At 48.1% G+C, this 15,624-nt stretch overlaps 1 protein-coding gene across 1 annotated transcript in view; it reads right to left on the minus strand.

Moving 5' to 3' along the window:
- LOXL2 (lysyl oxidase like 2) overlaps positions 1-15,624 on the minus strand; it is a 42,882-nt gene that overhangs the window by 17,476 nt on the left and 9,782 nt on the right. The window contains exons 3-4 of the mRNA XM_082779509.1: positions 14,831-15,006; positions 2,122-2,333 (exon numbers count right to left, since the gene is read on the minus strand). Of these exons, the coding sequence (XP_082635635.1) occupies positions 2,122-2,333; positions 14,831-15,006 (388 nt within the window). The remainder of the gene's footprint in view (positions 1-2,121; positions 2,334-14,830; positions 15,007-15,624) is intronic.

Here is a 15,624-nt window from a genome sequence, read left to right on the forward strand (position 1 = left end):
AGATGCCCCAGGAAAGAAAACAGCTTTTAAAAGTATGCTAACCAAACAAAACTGCCTTTCTGACAAAGTTTTACAAGTCTTTCTCTAATGAAACAGCATGCCATCTTCTTCTAACCCAGCATAATGCTAATCATATTTTCCAAAACATCTTTCCGTGGGTGCAGGAGCAAGCAAGCCATCACTGCCTGCTGAGAACGAGCAGAGGTGAGGGAGGAATTAGGGCACTACCTAAGCAATTTGTCTGGTTCGGTAGCAGAGATGCACATGCCTGGTATTTGTAAGCACTGCATATTCATAACTCCTCCAGTGAATGGGATTTTCAACATTGCTGAACAGCCATGCCTCGGTTTTTCCATCCTTACAGGCGCTGTTGCAAGAGGCAGAACAATTACCAAGCGCCCTTTTATTTAAGGCAGATGGTTCCAGCTGCTAAGGTTAATGGTTTTCTTGGAAATGCCACAAGCAAAAAAAAAAAAAAAAAAAAAAAAAAAGGAAAAAATCTGCTTTGTTTTACTAGAAGCATCCTGCCCTCCTGCTCTGATGCAGGCGGTGGGAATCTCAGGGCTGAGTTTGGGGGAGAAACCCCGCACTGATGGGAGGAAAAGTTCCTTTAACAGGAGCAGAACACGAAACCGCCTGGTAGCAATTATTAAGTCACTGCTCGTCTCCCTGGGAAGCCCAAAAAGAGATCCACTTGGGTTATTTATTTTATATTCTTTGCGCTGCCGTGCAGCTTTACGCTCTTCCAGCCCAAGGACCTCTTCGATTGATCACGATCTTACTAACGAGAGAAATGAAACGTGGCCAGCTGGCCCCAGAGGGAGCCTTCAGAAACAGCAACTGCACAGGCCGAAAGGAGCAGGCAGGAAAACCACAGCTCCTGCTGGAGAAATCAGTTCTTCCCCCACCGACCGAGGCTTTCCCACTCCACAGGTCACATACTATAGGAAAGAAGCGAGACGGGATTTAGCTTAAACTGTTTTGCATCTGCTTCGGGGTGTTATTTCAAGGGAATGGCGTAGGAAGAGCCATGTCTGCGACGAAGGCTGGTGACAAAAAGCAACGACAACAAAAAAAGACCGGAGCTCCCAGCTTTCAAGACAAGAGGAACGCATCCTGAACTGATCAGCCCCTCAAAGACACGATGTTCTCCCTAGGGATCACCGTTTTCTTCCCTCTTTTTAAAGCAATCTACAAACAGAGGAACTCAAAACAGCTCTGCAATCACAACTGCATCCTCCTACCAGCACCGCTGGAGATGCAGAGGCAGAAAGAAGCAAGGCAGGGAGCAGCAGCAGGATGCACGACCCATGCCTGCAGCTCGGAGCAGGCTGCGATGCGCAGAGCAAGGCGCGCAGCTGGAAGCGGCTGGCAGCTCTTCCAACCCCGAGCCCTGAGCCACTGCCGGTGCCAAAAAGAGGTGAACCGGGGCTAACAGCAGCGAGAAATTTACTGGGAAATGGTCCCCAGGGCAGGCGGTTTCTCTGTGGGGGATTTGGCAGCCAGACACCCATGAGCCATGGATGGTGAGCCTCTGAGAAAGCCAAACGTGAAAGCAGCTGGTTGACACGGGTTGACACATCAGAGTTGTGAGACCAGGGCTGCATGCAGGAGCAGGAAGGAGGAACGTGGCCAATAAAGCACAACAAAGTCCTGTTTTATTTCGGGGTGGCTAAGAGCTTAGGTGTGCTTGCAGCTAATAGGTTTACTCCCAGTAAAGTATCATCACTTCGCTCGTGTCCACCCATCCTGCACACAACACAGGACCTAAACCCATTGCTAGTGAAGGAAACTATCATCCCAAAGCCAGAAACAAATTAAAAAAAGATGGTTTTGGGCTGACTATCCACATCTCCTACTACAGGACCTATCAGACACTAAAGCTGATACGGCCCTAGGCCTCCAGCCAGCACGGTGAGGATCAAACCATTCCCCTGGCCGCACAAGGAAATGCTTGACATTTCACATATTTGCACAGGAGGAAAACCTGATCTGAAGGAATGAAGCAGTTGGAGGTTTTTCCTCCCTCGAGGTCCCCAGCATCGTCGGACAATTTGCATTTCTGAACAAGGCCCCGAGTGTTCGCAGAGCCACGCGACTCACACAAGGTTCAGCTCTTACTTGTAGACCTTGGCGTTGTATTTCCTCTCGCTCGGAAATCCAAACATGCCGCAGACGACTCGGGAGTTTTTCATGGTCCAGTGCTTGTCACAGATCTGCTTCCAGGTCCCCTCGTCCTTCACCTCCACGTAACCCTCCGTGACGGGCACCCGCTTGCGGTAGGTGGCGAGGATGGCGCGGATCCTTATGTCTTCCACCTGGATGTTCATGTTCTGTGAACATAAAAAAAAAAAAAGACACAAATGATGCAAGGAAGCCTGCTGTGTGGCTTCCAGGTGGGGAACAGAAATCGATTCTGCTCAGGGGAATCACAACTGGACAGAGGGAGGCAGAAAATAAAAGATTAGGAAAAGTCACACCAGGGATGCAACAAACCTTGCGCAAGTCCTTCCTTGGCCCTGGGAAAGATGATGCTTTTTCTCATGTTAAATAAACAAAAAAAAAAATATCTCATTTTTTATTTGAATTCATTGAAAGTGCTCATTTCAGGAGCGTGGTGATCTTAATTAGGTCTCAGCTACTATGGGAATTAACCTCATAACTTCAGTAGGGCCAATTTACGAGCAGCAATCAGGGAGGTGGGAGCCCTGGCGAGGAACCGAAACACGGGGGTCTCTCTGGGCACCCCTTCCCCATCTGGCCTGGCACTGTGGGAGCCAGGACCCCCATCTGCTGGCATGGGCACCCCCTGTGTCCGTGGGCTGGATTTGTCCCCTGGCTGAAGCAGATGGCTCAGAGGTTGCACAGATTTTCACATTTGGAGCCTACGTGAGAAGGCTGCGCAAACAAACCTTGCAGGGACCAAAAGCAAAGGCCGACTGGAAAATATCTGCTGTGGCAAGCAATTACAAAAGAGCTACTGAAAATTTTATAGCTTGCTTCCAGGAGAGGATTTTTTTATTATTTTTTTTTTTCTTCGCAAAAATGTACAAAACCACGTGGTTGTGCTAGCGGTTACATCAGAGCTGAGGAATCCTTCCCTCCCCTCGCTCAAATTCAATCGCTTGGAAAAGAAAAGTGCCCAGAGCTTTAAAGAGACGCCGGCTTCTCCGGGACACGGACCAGTGGCACACACAGAGGTATTCGAGTCAGGGAGATCACAGCAGGACTTGCAGAGTCCTGCGAGTTACACGTGGCGCATCCCCCTCCAGAAACTGCCCCAGCACTGATGGAAATCGCAGGGCACACGGAAACCAAGGGCAGGGAAAATCTGCTCCTCGTTCACAGCCCTGGGCAAGTCACTCCAGGCTTTTATTTTACATTTAACACTCAATTTTACAGCAAACTGGGTGACTGATTCCTCCGTTCACCTTCAGCTGGAGCATCCATGAGACATCCCCCGTGACCCAGGCCAGCAGGACCTTGAGTTTTACCCAGGAAAATCAATGCAACAGGGTTGACAGCTTGGGCTTGGATCTTAAAAACACCTATAGCCCTTAGGGAAAAAAAATACAACCAGAAAAAAAAAACAAACCACAACAAACCAACAGAAACACCCACAATAATATCCAAGTTTGTTACATCTGAGACTTTAAGGCGTTCAGACAAAGGGCCTGATGCAAGAGCGAACTCATGCACCTCTTGTGCAATCTGGAAAGTCCATTTCCATTTGCAATACAAAGAGTTTTTCTCCTGTAATGCTGCACAGCTTCTGACTACGTGCTGTCAGGGAAGTAGCAGAGCCTCTGTGCATTGAAGGCCTCCCCAGGCTGGTTTCCAAACCTGCAACTCGCTTTTCCCCTGGTGCAGATTATAAAATGTTTCCAGCCCTTCGGTGGAGGGGGAAAGTGTTTACCTGCAGCTGGAGGCCAGCGCTGCCTGAGAGAGCACCTTGTTTCCCTGCTCCCTCCATCACGCCCTGCTCTCTTCACCAGGAAACAAGCAGCAAGAAAAGCCTTAAATCCACTTGGAAATAGCTCTGACAGCTGAAGATCTAAAAATGCCTGGAATAAAAAGCCTATGGGAGAGGATTAACCCAAAAGACAGAATGCCAAAGCTTAAAATTGCACTCAACGAGCACACGAAAAAGGTAGTAACGACGGAGGAAATTTGCATTGACAGCTGAGAAAGTGGGTGAGACAGCCTGGGTGATTTTTTTCTGTCTGTGACTGCAGGATATATCCACCCTATATAAAATCCTAAGTATGTTTGCTGCACGTAGGTACGTTGGTATCAGCCTCACTGCATAATAAAGGAATTGAAAGGGGGCATTTTTCTTGCCTAGAGCTGACATAGCAAGGTGCTACAGTCCACTTGTGGCTTTCAGTCGGCTGGCACTTCCATTTTGCCTGGATTTAAGCAGGCCAGAGGCAGCAGCCGGTCCCCAGCATGACGGAGAGGAGGAGAATTCAGACCAAAGTGTGATTCCTCCTTCAGGAATGATGCTCGAGGATGCCTGTGTTTCCCAGGAAGATGCAGGATGGGGTTATGAGCCTATCTGGGGTCATGCAGAGACCAATTCCAGATGTGCAACATCTGCATGATGCTTCCCCCACGAAACAGCAGCGTTATGCTCACATTGCCATGTTACTCATCATCAATACATGACCATTTTCACTGCCGCAGCATCAGAGGTCCTCGGTGTGATGGAAGCTCCCTTAGACCAGGTGGTGACACATCTGAAAGGCCTCCAAGATACGCAGGGTGCTCAGAGGGTGGGAGAAAAAAATATTCTCAGCCTCCTTTTGCAGATTGGGAAATAAAACCCGGGGAGATCAAACTGCTTCCCCAAAGACCTTAAGGGCAGGAATTGCATCCGAGTATCCTGAGGTCCCAACCCTAACCTCCACGCAAAGATCCCTCCTGCACCAGGGAACATCAGCAAAACCTCTAGCACTCATGTTTGTGTTTTATTTTACATTTTTTAATCCTTCCCACTCCACCACCCTCGCTGGAGCTGTGGTGCACAAGGGCAGAGACATCCAGCCTGCCTCCGACAACTGCCACTAACAGATGCCGGGGAAGAAGCATCCAAACAGGGCAACGTGCAGCAATATTTCCCCGTTGTGTTCCCTGCAGCTCCCAAGCATCTGTGTACAGAAGGTGTATTTTAAATGTTCAAAGGCCAGGAATGGATCTGAGCATCCCTCGCTGTGATGCGCTGAGGTTTAGGCTATCAGAGCAACGGGCAAAGAAAGAAACCATCTCCCTCTGTCAGAGGAGGAGAGGGAAGCCACAAAGTTTAAAGAATAAAAACCGGACCAGGCTGTCCTTGCTGGTCGGTTTACAGGAGAAAAATAAGGGGTAAAGCTCAAAAGGCTTGCTCGTGGGCTTGAAAAAACACAGTCAGAGCCAGCGTGATACCTCAGGCACGGCAGGCTCTGATACCAAGGTCCCAAAACACATCTCTCTTACCCAGGAGATGCTGACATAGACACAAAAAAAAAAACTTGGCACTCTCTTTTAGCAAATCCAACCCTTTTTGTCCTGCCTTTTTGCCTGTATTTGCCAAGGAAGAAAATAAAAAACACAAAAGTGAGCACATTAGCAAGAAATAAGCCATCGTTTCATTCCCTCCAGGGTATTTTGATCTTCGGATAGTTACGGCAGACCGGCACACAGTGACATTTTCATGATCTGTCTGAGAGCAAACCCAACCTACATCCACTCCCCTTTCTGCTCAAAGAAAATGGGTTTAGAGCAGAGACCTCCTGATACAGCAACTCGTGGGGCTGCACCGAGTCTGAACAAACAGCAAAACATCCACGGGAAGAGATCCACGTGCTGCTGACCTCAGCTTTATGCTGCGAGATTAAAGAACAAAGGAACAAATTAAATATCCTGAATATATTTATATTATAGAATATGTACTAAATATATTGAAATGTTTCCTTTCTCTGCACGGTTTTTGTTACACTGGGAGTATTCAGAAATGCCAGCACAGGCAGACTTATATTTTATCTCCCAGCACCAATGCACAGAGCAGCTGGGGTAATGGTGAAAACAGACTCCGCATCAAAATCGGGAGCAAACAGCATTTAATAGCCGGAGCAGATGTTTTTAAATAGCTTTCTCCATACTTTCTGTACACGTGGAGACAAACGCCTGCAACAAGCTGTCATGTCAACAAGGAAAACTCTCTCTGAAAACTTTATTTATGATGCTGCAGCCATACACTGAAGACAAGGTAGATCTAGAAAATGCTCTGAACATCCATGGCTCATGCATGATGGTCCTCCAGTGAGCCTTCCCCAGCTTCCACCTATTTAAGCCAACAGTTATGGAGATGTAGGTGCCAGCCCTTATTCCTTTTATCAAACAAACTAACAAAAAAACACACAAAAACCAAAAACACAACCTCCATGACTTGGGATTCAGCTGCTAGCTCAATACACACACAGCTGAGCCCCATTACAGATTAAGCACACGTGCAGCAGGAAATCCTAAGACATTTTGCTCCTGCTTGAGTTAAGCCTCCTTAGCTTTGAAAGGCGTGAAGAAACAGAAGGCAAGATAAAGCTGGGTGCGGAGGGCTGGGGGAAGACACGTAGTGCATTTATTCCTAGTTCCAGCACCGTGGCTTGCACATCAACCTGATTTATACCGGAGCCACTTGGCTGCATATAGAATATAAAAATCAGACCAAAGCTAAAATTGCTCCTTGGTCTGAGACTGAGGAGACCGTGTTCAGCTCCAAGCACCATCCCAGACCTCTGATTTCAGCCCCACAAAGCCAGATCCCCACGTCCTCACCGTTACCTGGGACCTCTCGCTCACATTTCTTCCCCCTCTAGCAAAGGGAAGGCAGCGCCGAGCCCACCTTGCCTCCCTCTGCAGCAAGGGCTTCATTCACAGCTTTTTTTGCCTAAAACACAGTGTGATTGGGGTTGGGATTTCCTGCATTACTACAATACAAGTCAGTACAAAAGAAAATTTAAAAAAAGGGTCAAACTATTCTGGGCTGGGCCAGCTTTCTCCTGCCTTCTACTCCTTTCCTCACCCAGAGCCCAAGACCTGCACTGCTGCTCTGTTCCACAAAGCCCACCTCAAGCCAGCTGTGCTCTGCAATAAAACCAGCAAATCTCAGCCTCTGGGGCCTGCCCAGAGTCAGGGAAAAGAAAAGGGGGTTGGTTTTGAGCTTTCACAAAAGGATTCCTGGCTCAGAAAGCTTTCACAAGAGGCTCGGCTGCTTTTGTTTCCACCCTCTGCACCAAACACATCCCCACGGCTTTGGATCCGATTGCAAAAACGGACGCAGCTTTCATAACATTTTCTGCCACATTTTGTCGTCTCTTTTGCGTGGACAGAACGATATCATGCACGCTCCTGCACTGCCAGAGCTCGGTGATAACCCTTCTCTCATCGGGATGCACAGCAATCGGGCCAGGGGAGAGCTCCTGTTCCTAGAAACCCGACTGCTCCTTCTCGCATCGCTGGCTCCTGGCTGGCAGCAAGCCACAGCAGCTGGGATTTCGGAGGGGATTTGGAGGAGAGCATCTCAACACTCACTTCAAGCACACACCCACACGCTCGGTGACACTGCTAAGAAACCAGCGGGCGAGCTGCATGAAAGGGAACTGGGATGAAGTTTTGCTTCTGTGTGTTTTAATTTTTCTTTTCTCAACATCATCACGAGCGATGCTAAGAATCGCCGAGCAAGAGGGCAGACACGTTCAGGACCTTTTCTGACAGATCCCCAGGCAAAGATTGAGCTCTTACCCCAATTTTGGATTTAAAAAATGCAAGGGGTCTGTGTGCTGCCTCTGTACCTCATATCCCCTAGGACCAGCTTTTCCTTCCCTATGCCTGACCCATCCCACTGCCCCTTCAATGCACAAACCAGTTTGTATCACTTTTCCCAGGGTTTCTTGGCATCCTAAACACCAGCACATTAAATCTGCAACTCACACAAGAAACAAATCGGTTCCTTTCAATTCAGAGCATGACAAAATCTCTCCGTATAGACCCCGCTCACCCCAAAAGTCTCTCCTCTCCTCTGTCTGAGCCCTGCCCCTACTTCCACTGAATTCCCAGCTACCAAGTCTGTTCCCCCCGAGATGACTTTTTGGAAAGGTCTCTCCGCATACATGGGAACAGGCGGAATCTGTTTTGACTTAAACATCTGGAGCTGTGCCTCTGAGTCACTAACGAGGTCCCAGCTGTTAAATAAACACGGCGAAGGGATGCTGCAAGACAGAGACGGGCTGCCTACGGGGGGGACAGCGGTCCCCTGGGAACGTGACGCTGCATTGGACTGCAAATGCTTTTTGTTCTGGGTTTGTGCAGCACAAAAGGGTAAGGGATGAGAGTGCAGCTCGGGATTGAGGTCCAGGAGCAATTACAGGGCAGATTAGAAACGACAAAAGCCGAGATCTTCGCTAAACCATGAAATGCTTCAGCGGCAGCCTCGTGATTGCTGATGCAGAGCAGGCTAATGAAAGGCACCAGAGAACAGAGGTGGTGACAGGGGCAAGAGAAGGCAGGAGCACTGAGCCCTGGAGGAATTTTGGCACAGGTGAGGGCTCAGCTCAGGACAGATGATGCTCAGGTCTGTGAGCATCACGGTCTGAGGTTTCCACAATGGGCAAAGCTCTTACATTCTCCGCTTCCTTTCTGCTAAGCTATTTTAAAGACAATCTGGATCAGGCGCTGTAAGCCAGTCAAATTTATTACCTGACCTTCGCCCTGCAGGACAGAACAAGATTTTACTCTGTTCTCAGGCTTAGATAAATAGTTTATTGTCTTGCGTAATGCAGAAATGGTTAGCTGCATCCAAAATACTGCCTGACAGCTACTCAGGCCCTGAACACAGCCAGGATGAGGATGCAGATGGGTTAACTCTGTCCCCCAGGGAGCAGCAGCAAGCCCATGCCAGCTGTGGCAGTAAGAAACCCCCAAAAAACTTTAAAATTATAGCAATAAAGAGACACGGTGGCTTGCCACGACAGCAGCTTAATTGATTATTTGCCTGGAGGCAGCTCCAGAAGAGATGCTGAACCCCTCCAGGCACACAAAACATCAGCACCCGTTTCACGTTGGCTTACATTTAGAGAAGTAAATATTTGCACCGAGGAGAAAGGCATTAAAACCCTGCTGTCCCAAACAGGCAAATAACCACGTTATTGTCATTTCTGAGAACAGGACAGTCACGACAGGGCCGGTCTTAGATGGTGGTGACCTAAGCTGCAGCTCCCCATGGCATGGAGAGATCCTCCAGTGATTTCCATGGCACAAAGGTGGGTAACAAAGATTTATATTAGTGCCAGACCCACACACTGCTCCTGTCCTCCTTCTCTCCTTGCTCCTTCCACTTAAAAGCAGCTCAGCACACAGGAGCATTTTGTACAGCCTCCAGAGCCCAATTTAACCAAAAGCTCCCCAACAGGACACAGCAATGCCCCTTCCCTCTGGTTAAGGAACCCAGACAATATAATTCAACCCGCTTTTAACCAGACCCTTTGAGCCACCAGGCTTTGAAGTGAGATTTTTTTCAGCCTCACACATGCCCAGATAGGAAAAGGAGGACAGAAATAGCAGCACAGCCTGGTCTGTTTAACTAGACTTTGTCTGCCCACCGTCTGGCCAAGGCTACGGTCTGCTCTCAGGTACCAGAGCTATTTGTGAACCCCACGGGCTGCAGCAATTTGATATATTTAGAGCCCATGTCCTATTTGAAGCCCATGTATGTGCACGGAGAGGAAGGAGGTGGACAACAAATATTTTGTTAAGGATGTTTTGGGGGCTAGGTTCAAAAAAATAATAATAAATTCCTACCGTGCATTTATTAAAGGAATATATTGAGGGTAGGAGGCAATTCCTGTGGCCTTAAAATTGCTGTTCCGCCCAGCCAGGCAGTCACAGGTGGGCTCGTGCTGTGTTTGGGCAGTGCAATGGCCACATTGCTCCACGTACTCTTGAAAAGAGCAGGGCCTGCATTCCCTGCTCACAGCTCTGCGGACGTACACTCAATCATTTTGATCTCAGAGCCCCTGGCATCCTGCACAGACTTAGAAAAACATTTTGAGACCATGCACAAGCTTAAACGGCAGGCACTGGCACCCTATAAAGGAACCCTACAGCAGGTCCCAGGACCACTTTCAGACACTGGCAAACATCAAAACGCCCAACAACCAACAAAGCACTGCGCTTCTGCATTGGTTTTATAACCTTTTTTTGTGGTGTGCAGCTCCCAGAACTCCCCCTGCCCCTTCTGCATGGGGGATGTGGAGCTGGCCTGGGGCAAGGACACAGCACAAGACCCTGTGTCTTTGGGTAATGCAGCAGATCCCACTTGCTGCACAAATTATTGAATTATTTCCAGTCAGCATACGTACTTAGAGCACTCATCTGTCCCTCTCATACTCCACAGGAGAGGCAGCAAGTGGTTTCCCTGGTCCCAGATAGGCTTTGAGCACTCAAAGTATTAGGAATAAAGCAGGGGCTGTGCTCTGCCCTCAAGGGAGTCCCACACAAAGCCACTAAGGTGACTATGGGAACACAAGACTGGGAACTTTTACTTCAAGCCCTGCTTTGGCTAAAAAGAAAGAAGAAATGCAAGCTAAGACAAATCCAGAGTCAAACACTGGTGATTTTGAACAATGACTTTGGATGTGTCCATGCAGGATCACAGCAAGCAGGTTCGGCATCCTCCTCAAGACATGCTCAGCCACACTCTTGGCACTTCCATGCACTTTTTTTTTTTTTTTTTTTTTTTTAATTTTATTTTAACACTTTCATGGTGCATGGCTGCAGGGCTGGGGTCTGTAGGAGAGGAGAGGACGTGATGCCAGCAGGCCAGGTACCCCCGTCTGTTCTCAGAAGCAAACAGGTAACAGCAGACAAGGCTAAACCACGAGCCCTGCTCTCTCCATAAACAAAAAACCTCCTGCACACTGAGCCTACGCATTTTAAAGAGGGAAAAGCCCTGCTATGAAATGCACTCGATGTCTCTACACCAGGCCAGCACGGAGCAAACACTGTTCTGCTAGCCTGGTGGAGGAGATCAGCCTTCAGTGCTCACTCTGAGCTCAGTAACCTCCGAGCTAAAGGGGCATCAGGCTAATCCTGAGCAGCCAGCAGCCCACGAAAGGGCCGTCCTGCCAGGCACATTCATCACCCTCCAAGAAATAATCCTTCGGACAAGTCCCAAGGCTAAAAGCTGCAGTGGCTGCAGAAAATACCAGGCAAAAATGATGGAACTTAAAGATTGGATTTCAGATTTGCCCTAACCTCGGTCCTGGTGGAAGAGTTAACCTCTTCCTGCCTGTCTCCTATCTGCTTATCTCAGATCTTCCATCCCTCACCCCACACTTCAGCCTGCGACTGACAACTTGTCTCATAGAAGCAAGGGTCAGGCACTGCCCCTGCCCCACGGGGCAGGCATGGAAAGGCTCAGGGACAGGAAGAGATGTGATGTAAGCCTCAAAATATGAGCTGTGACGGGAAAAGATCTGGCTGAGCGTATATATATAAGCCAAGTGGTTTATGGTGATGGAAAATTTCATCCTATCCTATTTATCTGCAGCATTTCCAAACTGGGAAACGGAGGTATGTACATTGCCCAATAAAAATAAACTCAGCTCAAGGGCTATCGTGTTGCTTTTAAAAGAGTGTGAACTCTCTGCCTGTCAGATTTTAGGAAGCGAGGCCAGATTTGAGCAAATGTCAATTTGCAGAGCCCCTCGGAGCTGTAGCCCCGTCAAGATGAAGTCAGATGTTGTCTGATACCTGCTGGCTTTCCGCGTTAAATCTCAGCGGCGCTTGGCAGCCCTGGAGAACTCAGCACTGAAGGTCTTTAAGACACTTTCTAAATGATGAATTTAAGGCAGTCTGTCCGTCCCCCGGCTGCAGGAACACACAGGGCTCCCTTTTGCAAGGGAGAGAAACCTGAATGTGATGGCAAATATTTGGGGATGGGTTCCCAGAGCGTGAATTTCCCCAGGAAGGCAGAACAAAATCACTGCTCCCTGCCTGCTGGAGCTTACACCCTGACACGTCAATGCACACCACAGTCAGAGCCTGCTCCTGTTGGAGATCTGCTGGCTGTAAAACCACCCATTTGCAAACATCCAGGTCTGTTTGGGAATTGTTACAGTCGTTCCTAACTACTGTGGGAAAATGGGATGGAAAGGTGCAATTCAAGGTGATGCACGGAGCACATGCGTTAAGGAACAGCTTCATCGTGGTGCAGCCAGTGGGACTGGTGGGGAGACCTGAGCACAGCATCGCTGCTCTGTAAAAAATTCCTCAATCCCCTCCATCTCATTCCAACGGGGAGACATCAGTGGGACAGCCTGAAAACCCAGCAGCTAACAAAACGATGATGTTCCCCCTGGTGAATGCAAGGTATGACATGCAGAATTCCCATGCACGTTAGACAGGGCAGAGACGTTGGATGTGCATTCACACAAGCCTTTTGACCTCCCCGTTTTGGAGTTTATGACCCTATGAGTAACCCTTCTCATCAGCTCTGACTCAAACTGTGGCACGCCAGCTGCTAATGAGATAAAGCAAAGATTGAAAGAAGGAGAGCTGAAAAAAAAGAGGGGGGAGAGGAGTTGAAACATTTGACAGCTAGCTGCGACTGAAACGTACTTCCACAATGGCATTTAAAAAATTTACAGCACATCACCTTTAGCCTTGCTCCTGCTGCATTAAAGCAGAAAAAAAGAGCTCCTTGGCTCCCAGTGACTTTAAAGGGGTATGAGAAAAATCAGCCTGGTTCTGCAGAGTGGAAGTAACAGCGTGGTCCCGAGTTGTTCAGAAGACTCGAGCAGTGATGTGTAAGGGAGAAGTGGGCACACAAATCGTTCTGGATCCTTGAATTTGTCCTTTTGACAGACACCAGGCTACAGAAAATAAACGCAGTTGGTTACAGACTCCTCTAAATTCACAGCGGACAGAAGTGGTTGCCCCTCAGACCTCTGGAAGGCCAGACAAGGGATGATCAGGCTCTTCTCAGAGGCTGAGGATTGCCAGGAGATGTCAAACACAAGCTGTAGCAGCAGGTTAACAGCAGCATTAGGAACCCAGCATGCAGACCTAGGGGTAAGAAAATACACCACTATTCCCTGCCACCAGCAGAGAGGCAGGCTGACAGCTCTCAGCTTTGTACAGGAACTTAAAACCAAAACTTTTCCTTTATTTTTTTCCCCACTCCCATCATTTCAGTGCCTTTAGTCACCAGTGCTGCTACTTATCGTGGTGAATGCCTTCACCCATACCTAGACCCCAAGAGCTGCCAGGACGTGGGGAATATGACTTACCCCACATCTATTTCACTTATCCTGCATCTATTTCTCCTCAGCAATCCTGCTGGTGACCCTGTCTTCCACCACAAGAACTGTTTCATGATTCATTCTACTTATCCTACGTGAAGCCCAAACACCCACACATTAGCTCAAGCTTCCCTCAATCACCCCAGCGTGCTCCGCTCGTTAGCCAAACGGCAGCGCTTAGCTAATGGAAAAGCAGAGCCCTCCAAAGCTTTCGTGATTAATACCTGAAGCATCTCAGAGTGATGCGACCTCCGTCTAGACTAAGGCATCTTTTCTTCCAGGCCTCCGTTTTGAGGATTCGCTGTGGCTTTGGGGATGTGGGCGTCTGCCAAAGCCATCGCCGATGTTCCATGATCTCGCCCCGTTCCCTGAGCAGCAGCCGTGCCATCGGCTGAGGCAATTTGGGATCCCTTTGGAAGGCCTCCTTCCTCTCCTTAGCCAAGAAAAGCCAGGTCAAGGCACAAAGAGAGTTCCCCTTCTCATATCCTGCATCTGCCCCCTGCGTGGGAGCCTTGCATCAGTGCTGAATGCTGCCTGCTCTCTCAATCAGGGGCTGCGAAGGAACTGCTAGAATAATTTTGTTTTAAAGTGAGAAAGAATGCTGTACCCTTTGTTTCAGATCACGAACAGAGCCAAGATTCAGCCATGGAAACCACGCTGTGGTATGTGATACACCCTGGGTTCCCTGTCTGCTTAAAATAAGGTTTGCCTGTGGTTACTGGAGAGTTTATTTTGATGTATTTTAACCAAGGGCAACCAGCGAATCTGCATGCTGAAGCACCATAGCATCTGAAACAAGGGAGATGTTAGCTGAGTGACCACAAATATTTTCCAACCTGAAATTCTGAAGAAGCATACGTTTTTTTTTCCTTTGAAGAGCTCAGGCCAGCTTCTTTCCAGCTCAGCATTCCCTCCTGGATTATTCCCCCCTAGACCATTATTCTGCAGAAATCTAACAATTCTGGTTCAGCTGCGTTTCAGCAGATTTGCTTCTGTCATTTCCCCAGGAGTCTCAACCTCGGCTCAGCAGACAAATGCAGTCACAACCCAGAACCTTTCCCCTAGTGACCAGCCCACGTTTTCCTCTGTTCACTTTCATTTCATCACTTCTAGTGCTGGCTCCCCATTCCCACAAGTATTTCCATAGAATTATCACACTCGTGTCATCGTTGCTTAGCTAAGCACTCCAAAAATCTCTTCCTATCTTACCCTGTAAATCCATCCATTCCATTAAATGATTGCAAAACAGGAGGAATAATATAGTGTCTCCTTACTTATTATGCTATTAAAAAATCCTTTTACATTCTTCTTAAATATGTAAAGCTTTGAACAGCTGAAATTCAGATCTGAAAGTTGCACCTGAAGCCAGCATCTAGAAGTACTACAAAAAGTGTGCTTTAACCATGGGGCACAGCTGGGATAACCTACAACGTATAGGTCCCGGTCCACAGAAGCCTCCTGATTAGCTGCTAGGGATTTTGAAGTACATTTACCTCTATTTGGTTAAGCAGCGAGTTGTCAAACTTGAAGCCAGGGATTCTCTTTTCGCTGCACACCACTCCCACGTCCTCGGTGTGTTTGCAGTCGGTTACTCCCCAGCCATTTGACGTGCACGCTGCCAGGGTGGTCTCCTTGCCATTACAGTGGACGTTGTCCATCCAGATTTTCCCTGAAGGGGAAAAAAAAAACAGAACTGAGACTCAGAAAGAGGGTAAATTGTTCTTAATATATCAGGGGAAGAGATTACTGCTAAAAATAACCTTGACTAAAAACGCTAAGGAACACCAAAAATGGAAATATCTCCTCCCCATTGCTCTCACTTATCTGCATTGTATTAAAAAAAGAAAACTAATCCCTCAATATAACATAATAAATAAATATAATACACTATTTAAGGCTATAGGCTTGAATGATGCAAGTGAAGCCTTGACCATGGAGGCTCTGGACCTCCACAGTCCAACAGCAACCAGTGCGTCCAAAGGATTGCTAACAAGGGACATCCCAGCCAGAAGCTCCTCATGCCATCACTGCTTGCTGTTGTGTTAGCATGCAAAGGGTCATCAGCCTGAAGGAGATCACTGCTGGAAACTTGCTCATGTTGAAAACTGACCTCCTAACAAGCCACTTTCGAGCACGCGGTGTCATCGGGTCCCCTCGATCCTGCCCTCTAATCACTCTCACTAAATCATCCCTTCTGTATTTAAGGCTTCTCTGCACATCATTTCTTGTTTGCTAAATCCTCGTTAAACCTCTTCTATGAGAGAGCTCCAAGTTTTGATTAAATGCC

This window comes from Aythya marila (assembly GCF_965140915.1).
Source record: "Aythya marila genome assembly, chromosome: 26".
Lineage (NCBI taxonomy): Eukaryota > Metazoa > Chordata > Aves > Anseriformes > Anatidae > Aythya > Aythya marila.